At 43.4% G+C, this 17417-nt stretch overlaps 1 protein-coding gene across 3 annotated transcripts in view; it reads right to left on the bottom strand.

Moving 5' to 3' along the window:
* The window catches only part of Nmt2 (N-myristoyltransferase 2), a 44265-nt gene extending 29929 nt beyond the window's left edge, over nt 1-14336 (bottom strand). For all 3 annotated transcript variants that reach the window (XM_050150537.1, XM_050150538.1, XM_050150539.1), the window contains exon 1: nt 13729-14336. In XM_050150537.1, the coding sequence (XP_050006494.1) occupies nt 13729-14321 (593 nt within the window). In that variant the 5' untranslated portion in view covers nt 14322-14336. The remainder of the gene's footprint in view (nt 1-13728) is intronic.
* Between the last annotated feature and the right edge of the window lie 3081 nt (nt 14337-17417).

Genomic DNA, 17417 nt, shown 5'->3' with positions numbered 1-17417 from the left:
TTTACCACCTAGCTCTGATAAATTGCTCGGGGAAAAGATGACTAATTACTGTATGTTGTGGCTTGTAGCATCCCTAGATGCTGCTGCAGCTGTGAGCAGATTTAAAGCAAGTCCACATTTTTTTTTTACATCTTTCATGGAGAGCTGGAGCTCGTTCTCTCTTCCTTTGGGTCTAAGTGACCTTTGACTTGCTCTGACTGTAGTAGAAGTGGCACTATGTGACTTTCAGGTCACCAAAGGCCATGCATCCCTTCTTCTAACACTCTTATAAGCCTGGCTCCCTTAAGAATCTGCCATGATGATGAGGCCCATGTTGACTCTCTGGTTGAGTTGGAAACTGAGCTCCTGGCTCAGGTCCAGCATAGTGACCAGCCATGTAAGTGAATCACATAGATCCAGCTCAGGGGGCCCAAAGTCAGACTCCAACTGTGACTTTGTAGAACTTACTTTTGGGGTGCTGTAATGAAAACATCTGACAATGACATAAGAGAGTAAAGATTTGTTTGGACTCGGGGTTTTAGAAGGTTCAATTTATGGCTAATTGGCAACCATGCATGTGGGCAGAAAACCATGGTGATTGGAGTATCTTCAGACTACAATGGGCCACCAGCACACATAGAAAGGAGAATATGGGAAGGGGCAAGGGTAAGATATTACTCACAAGGATACCCCCAGTCCACATGACCAACATCTTACAACCAAGTTCCAACCCCTACCTTTCAGCACCTCTCCATTTTAGGAACCAAAGGTCCTTTTCTTTCCTTCCCTTTTGTTTTAAAGACAGGATTCTCAGTATTTAAGCTGGGCAGACCTCAAATTTAGTATGTATCCCAGGCTGGTTTTTCAGCTTGTGCCTTATAAACAAACAGAGCCACACACTCTCTTTTAGCTGTCCTGACTTCCATGCCAAGGAGTCTTTTGTCCTGGAGCCAAGGTCTCTGGGTGAATCAGAAGCTGAAGAGCTCTGATTTGTGCAGTAAGACAGAAATACACCTTCACTGACTTAAGCAACAACTGTGAGGCTGTCCATTACTATTTCATACTCCAGCACACAATAATCTTTATGCCCACCATCATACAGGATTCCTTCTTTTATCAGTTATTCATGTGTTAAATTAATAAGCATTACATTTTACATGGATAATTCATTCCTTCCTAAGTCCAAAATACAAAAACATATGCAGCTGTAGATTCATGTTTCCCTGTTCCTAACCCTAAAATAGAAAGCAGTATTTACTGCTGAGGATCTATTAAGACCTTGTCAAGTGGTACCCTAGTGGCCTAAAAATAGTAATGCATTCCCACCCCAAAATGAGCAGTTTATTTTCATCGGTAGAATCAAACTTACGATCACCATATTTATATTTAAAATTATCTGGTGATTAAGGGGGCCCATAAATAGTTGACTGACAACTGGACTGAAATGAGTTATCAGAGCCAGGTACTGGAGCTAGAAACATGCTGTAGATAAGCCTGGTTTGGGATATTCTGATTTGGAACAAGGATACTTTAGGTTTTCCTCCTAGATGTTTTTAAGTTGGCACCTTATGAAGTGGTGACAGTACTGTGATTATGTGGGAGTCACATGTAGATGCATGTGTATGTGCATGGAATAAAAGAAATCCATTCTTACTGGCATCAAGAGTTCCTAATGCCACCTGTTAAAAGATATAATAACAAATACCTTCTGAAAGAGTGACTGGTGTATAATGTTTGGCTCTCAGGGTAGCTCCAGTCATGTACTGCCAGACAGTAAAACCCCCCTGAAAAGTAACAATTTGCCCCACCTTTCTTGAAAAGATTACTGAACCTAATACCAAACATTCTCTAAATTTTTACTTAATATTCAGCACTGTATTGTGTTCATAGGGAAGCTGAAGTCCCTGAAGAAATACCCTTGCTTCTTAAGACAGGCAGCACCTCTCTGTCAGAACCCTTTTCTAGAAACCACCAGGAGTCTAAATAGCCCAGATTTCTAAAGCACTTTCTTACAGTAGGATAGGGAATGAGTATCCAAGATTGTGTGCATGCTTGAAACTTTATGAAATCATCATCAGTGTACACACGTTTGTCATGTGTGGCTTTCAAGCAAATATATATTTAAGATATTGGAGAGAATACAGAAACATCAGAAGCAAAAATACCAGATTATCTCATAAAAAATCCTTAAGTAAGTTTATATCACCTACAATATAAACTAGGACTGTAATGTGATGAAACTATACTACTCACCCAAACTTCTTCCCTAAATTCTTTGCTGAAAGAATTCTTCTTTTTCTTCTTCTTTAAAGACAAGGTCTCTACTGTACAGTCCTGGCTTACCTAGAACTCACAATGTAGACCAGAATGGCCTCAAACTTATAGACACATCTGCCTCGATCAGATTCATCCCGAAGGCTGAGATTTAAAGTGTGTGCTACCACGCCCACTTAAACTGGTACTTTTTAATTTTAGTATAATGAAGAAAATATACTCAGCTTTAACTAGGCCTTGTTTATAAATTCTCCCTTCCCTTGCTCACCTAATCATCAAAAACTGGCAATGAACTACAAAAGCTGGCACCAAATGCTTTATCTCTTCTTCGAATTTTGTATACCTATTCCAACCTTGCCAATCCTTAAATGAGGTCAAGCTACTTTCCATTTCTCAGAAGCCTTAAGGAAACTAGGGTAGGGAGTAAGAGTTGACAGGGGTATATCCTCATATTACTTAGTAATACTAGTAATCCTCATATTACTAAGACAACAACAATAAAAAACAGTGAAGGGATCAAAATGGTGTGACGGCAATGCCAACATCCAAGACAGCAAGGCTAAAAGAAATCATGTGTCTGGGGCCAGCCTACTCCTCAAAATATGACTACTGGCAGTGACAGTAAGTAGTGGCTGAAGAGCAGCTCATTACAGTTCTGCAAAAGACCCAGGTTTGGGTCCCAGCACCCACACTGGGCAACTCACAACCTTCTATAAAGCCAGTTCCAGGAATTCTGACACCTTCTTCTGGCCTCGATGGGCACCTCAGACAAGCAGTCATAGACATATACACAACTAATAATAATAATAATAGTAAGAGTAGTAGTGGTAATACTGAAGATAAATAATACAAAGACAAAGATAAGCTGAACTATAGAGAATTCAAAACAATAATCCATTTTGGAATTTCTGAGTTCCTCAGAACTGATTTATTTATCTGTGATTGTGCACGCATGTTTGTGACTGTGTGCTCTTTTCTAAACACTCAAGAGGCCAGAAGAAGGTGTCAGATATCCGTCTCTATCACTATCTGAACAATACTCTCAGGCCAGAATCTCTCCCTGTACCTGGAGTACACATTTCCTACTCTAGGCTAGAAGCCAGTAAAGCCCCAAATCCTCCTATTTCTTCCTCCATGGGAGTTGTGGTTAAAGCCGTATGCAAGGTACACCTGGATTCTTATGTGCCTGCTCAGCAGCAAGCATTGTTAAATACAGAGTCAGCTCTCCATCCCCTCCTCAGAACTTTCAACAAGAATCCTAATGTAACTCAACAATTATACTCTCAGGTTTCTAAACAAACAAACATAAAATATATCTACACAGAAATTTGTATGTGAAAATTCATACCTCAATGGAAACCTATCAACGGATGAACAGATAAGGAAAGGTGCATATCCATATAATAGATTACTATTCAAAAATTTAAAAATGCAGCACTTATACACATTACAAGGAATATTTCAGTATAAGAAGCCAGTGTTGTAAAGCTCACATATTAAATGGTTCTATTATATAAAATGTCCAAACAGGAACAGGATAGATTTGTGGTTGTCAGAAGCAGAGCAGGAGGGTAGGATGGTTAATATTGTCAATTTCACATGGTCTAGAATCACCAAAGAGATGCCTCTGAGCCTTTTGTGAAGGATTAAATAGATTAGGCTAAATGAGGTAAAAAGGCCCACACCAAAAGTGGATGACTCTGCTTCATGGACTGGGGTCCTAAAGTGCATAAGGAGGAGAAACAAACTGAGCACCAGCATGCAATGATGTCCTCCTGACTGTGGATGCAATGTGGGCACTCTGCAACTGCTCCTGTTGCCTTCCCTTCCTCACCATAAACTTTACAAAGAAAAGCTGTCTTGAATTGCTTTTGTTCCAAGTAGAAAGTGACTAGTAGAGAGCGCCTAGGGGATGGACTGATGTGGATATTTGTACTTTGCATGAAAATGTATTGCTGTGAGCGGTTTAATAAAAAGCAGAATGGCCAATAGCTAGGCAGACATATAGGCAGGACTTCCAGGTAGAGCGAGAAATCTGGGAAGAAGGTAGGAGTTACCAGCCAGATACCAGCCTTGGAGGAAGCAGCATGGGCAGTATGAAGAAATGGGGTAAGGGGCTATGTGACAGAACCAAGATTAAAATAAATGGGTTAATGTAAATTATAAGGGCTAGTGGGATGAGTCTAAGCTAAGGTCAAGTGTTCATAATTAACAATAAGTCTCGGTGTCATTATCTGTGAGCTGGCGGCCCAAAGAAAGATCTGACTACAACGGACTGCTTAGGGATGTGGGTTTCATTCTAGGATGATAAAAATCATTTCTAAAATGGACTGTGGTTATGGTTGTAAAGTCTGTAGATGTTATAAAGGCCACTAAATTGTAAGCTTTCAATGGGAAAATTGCATGGTATGTAAACTTTATTTCAATGAAACCTTTTAAAAATATTAGCTAGTGAACTACTATGCCTAGGGTACCAAGATCAGGGAGACCTAAACAGATTCAGAACAGTAAGAGCTGCTTAATTGGAATTTGCTTGCTACAGAAGGCTACAGGCTCTGAAAGAACACATATAATAGAAAGAGATGTCACAAGCCTGGGTAGACAAAATGCTGAGCAGGCACTGGGACAGTAAAAGAGGAAAGAAACCCTGTTAGAAAAAGGTTCCGCATGGAAATTCAGTGAAGTCTGATTCAGAATCCTGTTTGAGGTAGATCACCAAGTCCAGAAACACAACTATGGAAATGATGTTGCCTCTTCATAACAATCTCTCCAACTCTAAGAAGAGCTCCATGTCCCTCTTCCCTGAGATTACTCACGAAAGATCTACATAAATTCTGAACTTTGCTATCTTGAGCTGGAAATGTGAGGTGGGGATGGATTTTGGGCCTTGATCAAACCTGTCACTGGAACCAGCTCACTCCATCTCTGACATGGAAAGGTCAAATAATACAGCAGCCTGGACAGACTTGAGAAGAACCATGGATATTTATCATCTATTAACTATAGTATATGCTATTTTATCTTGCTTTAAAAACAAAAGAATGGTGATATAGAAAGAATAAGGATATTCAAACCCCTTGGTTATAGTGTATGGTATTTTTTAAGAAAAATGGCCCCCAAAAGGAGTGCCATCATTAGGAAATGTTGCTTTATTAGAGTAGATGTTACCTTGATGGAAGAAGTGTGTCACTTTGGGGGTGGGCTTTAAGGTCTCCTTTGCTCAAGTTACTTCCAGTGAGACAGTCCATTTCCAGTTGCTTGTAAGACATAGAACTCTCAACTACCTCTCCAGCACCATGTCTGCCTGTATGCCTGATGTGGGAGGTAATGTATGCTGTGAATGTTTTATTGCCATTGGTTAATAAAGAAGTTGCTTTTGCCAATGGCTTAACAGACTAAAGCGAGGCTGAAAGAGATATATGGAGAGAGTTGACAGAGTCAAAAAGAAGCCATGTAGCCCCACCAGAGACAGACGCCACAGGTGGAATTTATCCAGTAAGCCACAGCCACATGGTCATATACAGATTAATGGAGATGGGTTAGTTTAGGATATAAGAGTAAGCTAGAAATATGCTTAAGTTATTGGCCAAACAGTGTTGCAAATAATATAGTTTCTGAGTGATTATTTCGTGGTCTGGGCGGCTGGTAATGAACAAGTGGCCTCCTACTACAAATTGGTGCTCAACGTGGGTTACGACCCCAGAACCCTAAGATTAAGAGTCTCATGCTCTACATATGCCACGGTGTCACACCATGATAGTGGACTGAACCTCAAAACTGTAAGCCAGCCTCAATTAAATTATTTTCCTTTGTAAGAAAATGTGGTCACAGTGTCTCTTCAAAGCAATAAAAACCCCAAGATGAAAGTTGGTACCAAGGACTAAGGTATTGCTTTGATAGACCTGACCATGCTTTTGTTTGGAGGAATCTGGAATCTGGTGAGCATGGCATACAGAGGTGCTAAGAATTATTTGAATAGGGGTAAGGGGTTAAAGATGGAGCGGAGTGGAAGTTCAAGAAGTTTCACAAGAAATGAAGTTTAAGTTGCCTAGAAATTGGTCTTACGATATTTTGGTGACGTAAGTGGTTGCTTCTGCCCTTGTCTGAAAGTCTGCCTGAGGCTAGAGTTATGAGTTCTGGATTGATTCAGTTGGCCGAGGAAATTTCAAAACAGTCTACTATAGATTCTGTTATATGGTTATTAGTGGTAACTCTAATGAAGATTAATAATGAAAAAGGAGCAAGCTGAACAGGGTAAATTTCAAAATAAAAAAAATTAAGAAGAAAAGGAGCACCAAAAATAAAATTGAGTGGTAAAAGCAGTGGTGGTACACACTTTTAATTCCAACACTTGAGAGGCAGAGGCAGGCTCTGAGTTCAAGGCCACCCTAGGCTACAAGAGCTAGTTCCAGGATAGGCTACAAAGCTTCAGTAAAACCCTATATCGGAAAAAAAAAAAAAAAGTAAAATGGTATAATGTTTTAGACAGTGGTTACAATTTTGTTTTTCTAAGATAAAGTTTCATGGAGCTCAGCCTGACCTCCAATTTACTGTGGTGCAAATGACCTTTAATTCCTGATCCTTCTGCTTCTAACTCCCAAATGCTGAGACTGCAGGGACATGTCACTGTGCCTAGCTGGTAGTGGTTAAAAATGTGACAATGATAAAGAAATATGGTTAAAACATGCTTGTTAAAAATTTAACGAATTCCTAGAAGGAAAAAAAATGAAAATGTTGTAGTCTGCTAAAGACGAAAATAAATGTTTAAGTATTTAAAAACAGGAAACTCAAAGGTACATATTATTTGAGTTGTATAATATGACAGTCACCATCTGTGGAAGGCTTTTTTTGGTAAGTTAATTTAAATGAATTGAAATGTTTGTTCCTCAGGCACTCTAGCCACATTCAAGTGCTCAACAGCTCCATATGAATAATGACACTGCACTGGGCATTTCTACCCTCTCAAAACATGCTAGCAAACAATCATGGTAGAAAAACAAGGCTGCGAATGACTCCCATAAAGCATGATCTTATTTACATTGACTGGGCAAATACTAAAATGTGAATCAATACACTATCAATTAAACTGGGGTACAAAGAAATAGGATAACCAAGGAATTTTGCTCTCTGTATACTTTACTTTTATATTTTAATCTGCGAGTTTTACGAGTTTTACTTATATAACCCGTAACTCATATAATCATTCAAATGGAATGATGACAAACCAATTGATTTTTTTTAACTTGAACAGCTTTTCACTGTTAAAGTGCTATACATTGACAGTGATTAACAAATATGGCAAAGTAAGTATCCTGTCCTTAGAAACTCTGTATTTCAGCCAGCTTCTGGGGAAAGTCTGCTCTGGGCCAAAGGTGACATCATCCTCAAAGATGCAAGTCCTAATTGATATCTGAGCACTGTTTTCAGTATTTCTTGATCGAGGAGATCCCTTGGACTGGGGCTGTTTATCTTACCATCTATACATTTGATAGCAGATCACATTTCAAAAAGAGCAGCTTTGAATAACCCCTTAAATTTCCCATGATGAGAATTTAGAGCTACAGTTATGTTTCTGCATTTTCTCACTGATTCCATGCAGTTGACTAAGGGAAGTGGTCATAGCCAGTTTCAACAATAGCCAGTACACTGTTATCTTCAACTCCCTCCCCCCATTTGAGGGTGGTACAAGAAAGGTTTATTGTTTTTGTTTCTTAATCCCAAAGTATGTGACAGTTCATACCTGTAATCCTAGAACAAGGAAGGCTGAGGGAAGGGGGTTTGGTCCAGACTACACAGTAAATTCCAGACTAGACTGGCCTGACTAACACTGAGACCCTGTCTCAAAAACAAAAAAAACAACAAAAGATTTGATCTTCATGACATACTGGATCTTCTCTTTCTCTCTCTCTCTCTCTTTTTTTTTGGTTTTTCGAGACAAGGTCTCTCTGTAGCTTTGGAGCCTGTCGTGGAACTAGTTCTTGTAGAACAGGCTGGCCTCGAACTCACAGCAATCCACCTGCCTCTGCCTCGAGTGCTGGGATTAAAGGCATGTGCCACCACCGCCCGGATAGGATTTTTATTTTTCTAAGAAAAGAATTTTTAATATGTTTTGCCAAAAGCAGTCTACAGATTCAAATCAATTACTGTCAAAGTTACAACATTTTTCATAGACACAACAACAAAAATCCAAAAAATTCATTTGGAAGCACAAAAGACACCAAATAACCAAAGCAAGACTGAGCAAAAAAATAAATAAATACTGGTGGTACTTTACTCCAAGATACACTACAGGCCATAACAAAAAGAGCATGCATGGTACAGGCACAAAAACAAACTTGTAGATCAGTGGAATAGATAGAGGATACGGAATAAAATCCACAATGACAGCCACCTGATTTTTTTTTTTAAACAAAGATGCCTAAACTCTACTTTGAAGAAAAGCCAGCCCTTTCAATAAATGGCACTGGCAAAACTGGATATCCATATGTAAAAGAATAATACTAGATCCATACCCCTTACTTTGTACCCCCCCAAAAAAAGAAAAAAAAATAGAATATCTTAATGTAAGATTGAAACTTTGAAATTGTTAGAGGGCAAGGTAAGGAAAGTACTTAAAGATACTGGCAAAGGGGGCTGGAGAGATGACTCAGTGGTTAAGAGCATTGCCTGCTCTTCCAAAGGTCCTGAGTTCAATTCCCAGCAACCACATGGTGGCTCATAGCCATCAATAATAAGGTCTGGTGCCTTCTTCTGGCCTGCAGGCATACACACAGATAGAATATTGTATACATAACAAATAAATATTTAAAAAAAAAAGATACTGGCAAAGGCAGGGACTTTCTGAAGCAGCTCAGCAGGAGCTGGCAAATGGGACTGATGAAATTAAAAGGCTTCTATACAAGTGAAGAGATGCTTACAGTGGGAGAAAATCTTTGCTGCTTTGTAGCTTACAGAAGTATTGAGACTCCATAAAGAACTCAAAAGACCACCAAACCAAGGAACCAAACAATCCACTCAGTAAATGGGCTAAGGGAATGAACAGGCAAGTGTGATGAAACACAAATTGTCAATAAATCAAAAAAAAAAAAAAAAAACCAATCAGCATTCTTCCATTAGAATTAAAAATTAACCGGGCGGTGGTGGCGCACGCCTTTAATCCCAGCACTTGGGAGGCAGAGGCAGGCGGATTTCTGGGAGTTCGAGGTCTGCCTGGTCTACAAGAGCTAGTTCCAGGACAGGCACCAAAGCTACAGAGAAACCCTGTCTCGAAAAAACAAAAAAAAATAAAATAAAATAGAATTAAAAATTAAAACAATGCAATTTCATCTCACCCCCAGTCTGAGAGGCTATCATTAAGAAAGCAAACGCCAACAAATGGTAACCAGGAGGGTGTGGGAAGGCAGCTCCTATATGTTGCTGGTAGGAATGTAAATCAGCCTAACCTGTATGGAAATCAGTATAGAGGTTCCTAAATAATACTAATAAAATAGAAACAGAACTACTTTATGGATCAGCTATGCCACTCCTGGGAATATATCCAAAGAACCCTAAATCAACATAAAATGACTTATTGTTTGTTTCAAGCTTCCTTTTCTTTCTTTCTTTCTTTCTTTCTTTCTTTCTTTTTTTTTTTTTTTTAAATGTCTAGCTATGAAATCCAGGTTAGTGTCAAACTCAAGGTTCTCCTCAGCTTCCTTAGGCCAGGACTGTTGATTGAGGTTTCTGTCCTGCAGCCATTCAGTCCCAAAGAAACACACAGAGGTCTATCTTAATCATAAACTGGTTGGCCTATTAGCTCAAGCTTCTTATCAACTCTTACATCCTACATTAACCCATAATTCTTGTCTGTGTTAGCCATGTGGATTGGTACCTTTTATCAGCGAGGCATTCTCATCTTGCTTCCTCTGCAACTGGATGAGGACTGCAGACTAAGTTTTTCCTCTTCCCAAAATTCTCCTATTCTCACTGCCCCTCCTGTACTTCCTGCCTGGCTATTGGCCAAATTAGCATTTTATCAATACAAGACCATTTCTGTCCCACAGCACAGGATTGCAGACATGTGCCACCATACTTGGCTAAAGCTTTTTGTGGTATCAGGTATCAAACTCAAAGTAAAATGCATTTGCTCTACCAGGGAGGTACATCTTTACACTTGCCACCCCCATTCCTGATAGTCACGGGTGAGCAACTTTACTCCTTCAAATCATTCTATCCTGGGCTTCTGTCCTAAAACACTTAACAGGCCATGGACAGGAAGCCCTGAAATGTTGAATCAAAATCAATCTTTCAATCTTAAACTGTTTCTCTCAGGTATTTAACTAGCACAGAACTCAGTGTAGGGTAAAGCTTAAGGAACCCTCCAGGATGTAGTTTACAACTAGAGAAACACACCTCAATGGAGCAAGATCATGAGCTGTAGTGGACTTAACATTGTGCCCAATTTCAACAGTTTTACCAAGTCCCTTCAAAAACTAAGAAGGCGGAACAAAGAATGAGAGGAATATTTAGCATGAAGGATCTTGGATTACCTCCTTAGTCTCACACCTGGGTTGGCAAGTTCCTAGTAATGTTGTAGATAACCTCTTTCCTGCCATTGCTTCTCAGGACAGAAATGGAATCTTCAGTCATCCTGACTTTTAATTTGCCTGGAAATTTTCAAGATTCCTCAAGTTCTTTACTGATACCTATTTATTTTATCCCACTTTTAAATCATGTGGTAAAGCAAGTTACTAAAACAGGTCTCAATTACCCTACTTATAATTTTCTACATATTATTTGAAAATAATAAAACTACATTATCTGAGCTATCACTTCACTAGTTAAAAGTGGCAATCTCTCCCTTTGGCAATATTTTGAGAATGCATATACTTTTTTTTAGAGTGATATACTGTTACCATCTTGGTTTATGGACCAAAAAGTTAAAGAGTACATTTTCCAAAAAAAAAAAAAAAAAAAAACATGAAAGTGGTGACTTTCAAGTATTTTGTACTTAAACTATTGTTTTAAACATAAAACTTCACATTTTGTTTATGGGCTTTCAATATTACTCATAAAGTGAAATAAAAAGTCAATAAGGAAAGTTCTACAAAACCAAAAGCACAGTATTATCTTTACTGGGTAGTTTTCCTTTATTTGAACCTATAGTTTCAACGTGGTAAGCTAACCACGGCTTGTAAATGCATTATACTGAATGCTGGGTGCATATTAATCCTTTCAGGCCACGGGGGAGCTATTGAACAAATTACTGCTCTACATACTGACCACTGTCTACTGGCTCAGAAGGAATACTCTGCCTATTTGAGGTAAAACATTATCTACTCATTCTCCAAAGGCTCATTATTTGTTGTTTATTTAGACTAGTGGAGAATGAAAAGGCTAAATGAGGAGGGAAAAGTTTCCCATATTTTAACACTGACAAACCTGAGCTACTTAAAAAAAAAATCTGGGTTTCTACAGAGCAAGCCAAATAAAACAGGATGACTTCCTTAAATTGTACTGTTTAAATTGCAATATAAAAATAAAAAAGGCATTTCACCGAGAAGAACAACAACTTGAGTTTTACTATCTCTCTACATTTTAACAGATAACAATAAATCTATTACATTAATCTTTTCCAACTACAAGCTGTTATCACATTGCCTATTCCTGGTTTAAAGCAATCCAATCCACTGGGCAGCTTTTAATTTTGATTAAACATAGTAGCATATAATTAATGTGCTGATGCATAAATCAGGAAGCCTCTGAAGAGGGCCCCAAAATACCTTTGGATGCTCTTCTGGGAACTTCAACAGCCTATAGAGCAAGTTATCAGACAGTCCCATTTCCACACTAGTAATTCTTTCTATCAAGGGTATCCTCGACTGTGTAGGCAAGGAAGCTTTAATTGAAACCCCAACCTAGAATATCAAGCAGACACAGAAGAAGAAACTGGAAGAGAGGTCCAGGGTCTCCCCAGAAAGATAAGACAGATGCTGAAGTTATTTGAGGTATCTATCAGCGTTCATCTGGACCGATTTCTGGCAAGAGCTAGTGTTTCAAAAATACATTCATATTTGGCTATCACAGACAAATTTCTATTACTCATAAAACAGAACTAAAGCTCAGATTTCTGTAGAATTTCCTCTTCTGGCTTAAAAAAAAAATCTAGACTTGAATGACAACATTCAGTACTTGCAGCTGCCACTAAACTGTTCACTGAAAAAATTAAAAAGCAACTTGCCAAAGGGAGATACATATAGTCAGCTTTTCTTTCTCTTCATTTGTCATCTAATATTTTATAACATATTCAAGATCAATAAAGCCGCCTCTCTTAAATATAGCTTAAAGTAAACGTTGAATAAAATACAAATACTTGAAAGATTCTCCATGAACTGAATAAATAAACCATCTGTGACTCAGGCTCCCCTAGCGTGTTTCTGGGTTGACCCATTTCTACAGTCACCATGGTTCGCAGGATCTCACTTCTAAGGGGCAGCAGTAGCGGCTCTGTGCCAGCGCATAGTTGAATCCAACAGGGTAAAAGGCTGAGGCAAACAGTACCTACAAAAGGCCACGGGGCTTTATTTAAAATGATCCCCCAGTCCCCGCCTCTAAACCAGAACTTCAATACCAGCCTTAACCAGAAGCAGTCTTTTCTCCAAGAGAGGAACGAGTCGGGTCTGCAGGGGAGAAAAGAGGGCAGGCACAGATTGAGAAAGCGGTCAAGCGTTAAAAGAACTTGGTACATTTGGCTTTGGGGGTCAGTCGCCAGGTCTGCAGTCAGGATAAGGTCGGGGCCGCGGGAACTCAGTCCGCCCGTCGGCTCGGCTCTAGAAAGCTCTACCGACTAGCTCAGAGGCCGCAAAGCCGAATGTCCTCGGGCGTCGCGGCCGGGACCTGGATCCCCCCAGGCGCCCTTCGCGGGGCCTAGGAGGCAGAACTTTGCGCAACCCGGAGAGCGCCAAGGGCGCATCCCTCTCCCACTCGGCACGCCGGCCTTGCGGGTTTCGTCTCCACAGGGGCTGAGCGGCGGCTGGGGGTTGGGGCGGGGGGGGGGGATGACGAGAAAGTACTAGAAGGATGCCGAGGCGCAAGCGGCACTTTTTGCATCCCGCTCGCCCCTGCGGCCCAAGACGCCGCCGCCACAAAGGGAAGGATGGGCCTGGCGCCCCTGCTGGGCTCCCACCCGGAGCCGCTCGCCGCTCGCCGCGGCGGGGTGAGGCCGGCCGGCGGGGGCGCGCGGCAGGTGACAGCCGAGACGCGGGTCCCCGGGCCCGAGTCGCAGTCTCCCCGCCCACCTCGGGCCTCGCCCACCCCGCGCGCTCCCCGAGAGCCGGGAGCCCGGCACCTCACAATGGTCTCGGGACGCGACGACCGCCGAGCGGAGCCTCCGGGCGAGGGGCTCCCGTTCCCCCCACCCCGGGCGAGCCGGGGCCGGAGCCGAGGTGCGCGCGGTCCCCGCCCTGCCGCCCGTCGCGCCCGCGCGCCCCCTCCTACCCTTTGGCGTGTTCCGTCTCCTCCTCATTGTCTCCGTCTATCCCGCACGTGTCCTGGTCGTCCAGCTCGAGGCTCTGCTGGCTGGCCGCAGACTCGCTGTCCTCCGCCATCGCGGCGGCTCCGAGCGGCTGGGGAGGCGGCGCTCCGAGCGGCAAACGAGGCGCGACAGGGCGGGCGCGGCCGCGGCTCCCTCTAGTGCCGCCCACCCTCGGGCTCCCGAGTGTGGAGCCCGCGGCCACGCCCACCCCGCAGGTCACGCCCACCGCGGCCGGCCCGGCCCCGCCCGCTCGCTTGCGGCTCCCGCCCGTCACCGCCGTCCGGCCCGCCTCAGTCGGCGTGGGCCCCGCCCACGTGTCGAGTCCCCCTTCAGCCGCTCGCCCGCCTCTCCCGTCCGCTCCCGCCCACCTCGGCAGCCATAGCCCCGCCCAGCTCGCCTGCCCACTTCCGCCTGTTTCAGCGGGTGAGGCGCCGCGGGTCTCGCGTTCGCGCTTCCGCCTCAGCCGCCGAGGCCCCGCCCATCCCGCTAGCCCGCTTCGGCGGCTTTCGGCCGGCCGACACTGCCCCGCCCACCTCGCTGGCGGGCTCGGGCCCATTCAGCCGGCGCGGCCCCGCCCACCTCGGCCGTGGTGAGGGCTCGACCAGGCCTGCCCTTTCCTCCTCAGTCTCGTGCCCTGAGGTGTGAGCGTGGGGGCGGGGCACGACTGGCGAGCCGAGCCCGAGGCCGCAGGGGTGGGGCGTGGCCTGCCCCGGGCTGCGTTCGTAGTTTGGCGCCTGGACTTAGGATGTCTAGGTCACCCGGTGCTGGATTTCTGTGCTGGACGTCAGCGTTTGCGAGGACTGGTTACGCGATCCTCTACGTCCATGTGTTCCTCAGCTGCCGGGATTTTTTTCACTCAGGCCTGCGATTTCCTGACGCTCTCCCTGCCTTCTCTCCCACACGTACTTGAAAATTTTCCATTCGATGTTTCCATATCTAATGCTTATCAAGACAAAGTCAGAGTGCTCCAACCTCCCCACTTCCCTGTTGCAAGCTACCTCAGCCCTAAACAGAAAATTACCACAGCGGTTCTTATTTGATCTAGATAGGTTCCGCTGAGAACAGAACGTTTTGACTTCCAAATCGGGGGTATTGGGTAGTTTCTGGCCGGTCGTCTGGCCTTCTACATGAAGGTCGTGACCTAGACCACCAAGCAAACGGGTCTAATTGTTGAAATCCTCCTCTCATCAGGAAACAGGCCAGGAAGGAAGCCAAGCTTGGTGGCCCAAGCCTGGTAAAAGGATTAGGAGTTCTTGGGACCAGCGTCCACCACTTACACAGGTCAAGGACATCTTGGGCTACAAGAGACTTGTCTGGGGAAAAAAAATAAAAGGACTGGGGATAGAGGAAGGAGACTCTCCCTTGTGTACCAGATAAGATGCAGGTGAAAGTCACTGCTGGTAAATGCTTCCCACAGCAACACTTTGCTCTCCAGAGATGGGAAAAATTAAAAGATCCTGCCAGACCACCGGAAGTCTGTGAGGCAGTCTTATGCTGGCAATTGCTGAGAAAGTTACCAAAACTCTATGAAGAGGGAAAAATCCTTACAAGCCACCCGAGAATTTTAACGCAATGAGGGGAACCCGCCCCCATCACTCTCTCTCACACACACACACACACACACACACACACACACTCACGAGAATATGGTTAAAATGCTATGAGCTAGAATGCCCGAGAGACAAAAATTGCAGAGCAACTTCAAAGTCCAACATTTGTTTGATGTTCTTGGAAAAAGTATAAATGGGACCCAAACATAGAGAAAATGCAATTTTGCCCTTAACAGTTGCAACCATTTCTGAGACGGTCAGTGAGGCCAGAAGATTCAGACTTGAGGGTGAAGGCAGACACAGATGAGTGAGGTTCCTGCCCTCATTTCTATGAACATAAGCAGCTGAATAACCTGGCAACAGAGACCTAGCCAGGAGGGATCCTATGAGAGCAGCTGTTTTAACCTGTCCAGGGGTCTGTGACAGGAGAATGGACTGGGAGTCAACATCAGGATTATCATGTGAAGGAAACCAGTAGGCAGACAGCCTGGGAGCCTTTCTTCCCCTTGGCTCACAGAGCATGGGACTGAAAACCACAGAGAGAGCTGACCTGAGTTAGTGGGAGCTCACTGACTCTGGACTGGCAGCTGTGAAACCTGCATCGGACCAAACTAGGCCCTCTGAATGTGGGTGTCAGTTATGTGGCTTGATCTGTTGGGGCAGGACTGGCAGTGGACCAGGACTTTTCCTGGGTGCATGAACTGGCTTTTGGGGGCCCATTCCCTATGATGGGATACCTTGCTCAGCCTTGGGGGGTGGGGGGCCTTGGTCCTGCCTCAACTCGGTATGCCATTCTTTGTTGACTCCCCCAAGGGAGTTCTTACCCCACCTGAGGAATGGATGGAGGGTGTGGGATGAGGGAGATGGGGGAGGTGGGAGAAGAAGAGGGAGGGATAACTGGGCCTGGCATGTAAAATAAAAAGCAAAATTTTAAATTAAAAAGGAAAAGGAAAGAAAGAAAAACATATTGTATTCAAATATGTGCGAGGTTGGTGCTCTGTAAGGGTCCTGCAAAGGGTCATATGACTTGTGGCCTCGAGTTTTCTTAATCAACTTTCTCTACGTCTAACCATGTGGTGCAGTCTTTTATCCTGGGACATATGAGTCAAGTGTCCTCTGAACTCAGATCCGTGCCTACAACAGGTTCTCTCAAGCAGTTTTCAAACTCCAAGGCATAGGAAATGCAGCACTCTTTTATTTCAACTTTCAAGAAACACTGCCTAAAGGGGGGAAAGACTGAGGAAACAATCCTAGAGAAGAGGGCATCAGAACCCAGTGAACATCAGGAAATAATGACAAGCAGGGAGCAGCTGTTCTGCGGCATGGGAAGGAGCTGTGCCAGACACTGCACAGTGCTAGATTGAAGCCTTATATAAGTCAAACGTTTCTTGGCAGAATACTAATCTTTCCCAGGAGATAACAGTTTCAGGACAGCCCTGGAGGAGCCCTAAATTCTATTATCATGTCCAGAAACAGTGTCTCAAAGGGGCTTTACTCCTCTGTGGCCTCATCCGGGAGTCTGGGGAGTCAGAGCCAAGTGGCAGCTTTGGGGAGATGAAATCCAAGGTTTAGTTGAGGGGAAAACACTTCTGCAGAGTGCTCGCCAGTGTGTTAAAAGTGACCCTTGGGACTTTTGCCTCCTGCTTGGCTCATCTTCTATTAGAAGAAGACACGATTGTGTAGATGGTCTTGTTTGCTTTTTTTTTTTCTTCATAAAATACACAACATAAAAGTTCCTGCCAGCCATTTTCAGAGTATGGAGTTTGCTTTCACAGCATACTTCTGATGTCTGGAACATTTGTCCTCCTGCTGAACTGCACCTCTATATCATTAAACAGCTCCCGTTTCCGTCTTCTGTGGCAACTACTGTTCTACTTTCTGTTTACATAAATTTGATTATTGTGGAAAAATCATATAAGCTCTTCACTTTTTTTTAGACTGATCTATTTCACGTAATACAGAGGCCTCAACATCTTGCATGTTAAAGCATGTGTTGGGTTTCCTTTTCCATTTGAAAGCTACATTGCATTCTGTTGTGTGCGTGTTTTAGGAGTTCACCCATTGGTGGGCACTGGGTTTCTCCCATGCTTTAGATACTGTAA

This window comes from Alexandromys fortis, unplaced genomic scaffold (assembly GCF_014885135.2).
Source record: "Alexandromys fortis isolate MF-2015 unplaced genomic scaffold, M_Fortis_MF-2015_v1.1 scaffold_69, whole genome shotgun sequence".
In the NCBI taxonomy this organism is placed as follows: Eukaryota; Metazoa; Chordata; class Mammalia; order Rodentia; family Cricetidae; genus Alexandromys; species Alexandromys fortis.
This window is presented reverse-complemented; position numbering and strand designations above follow the sequence as displayed.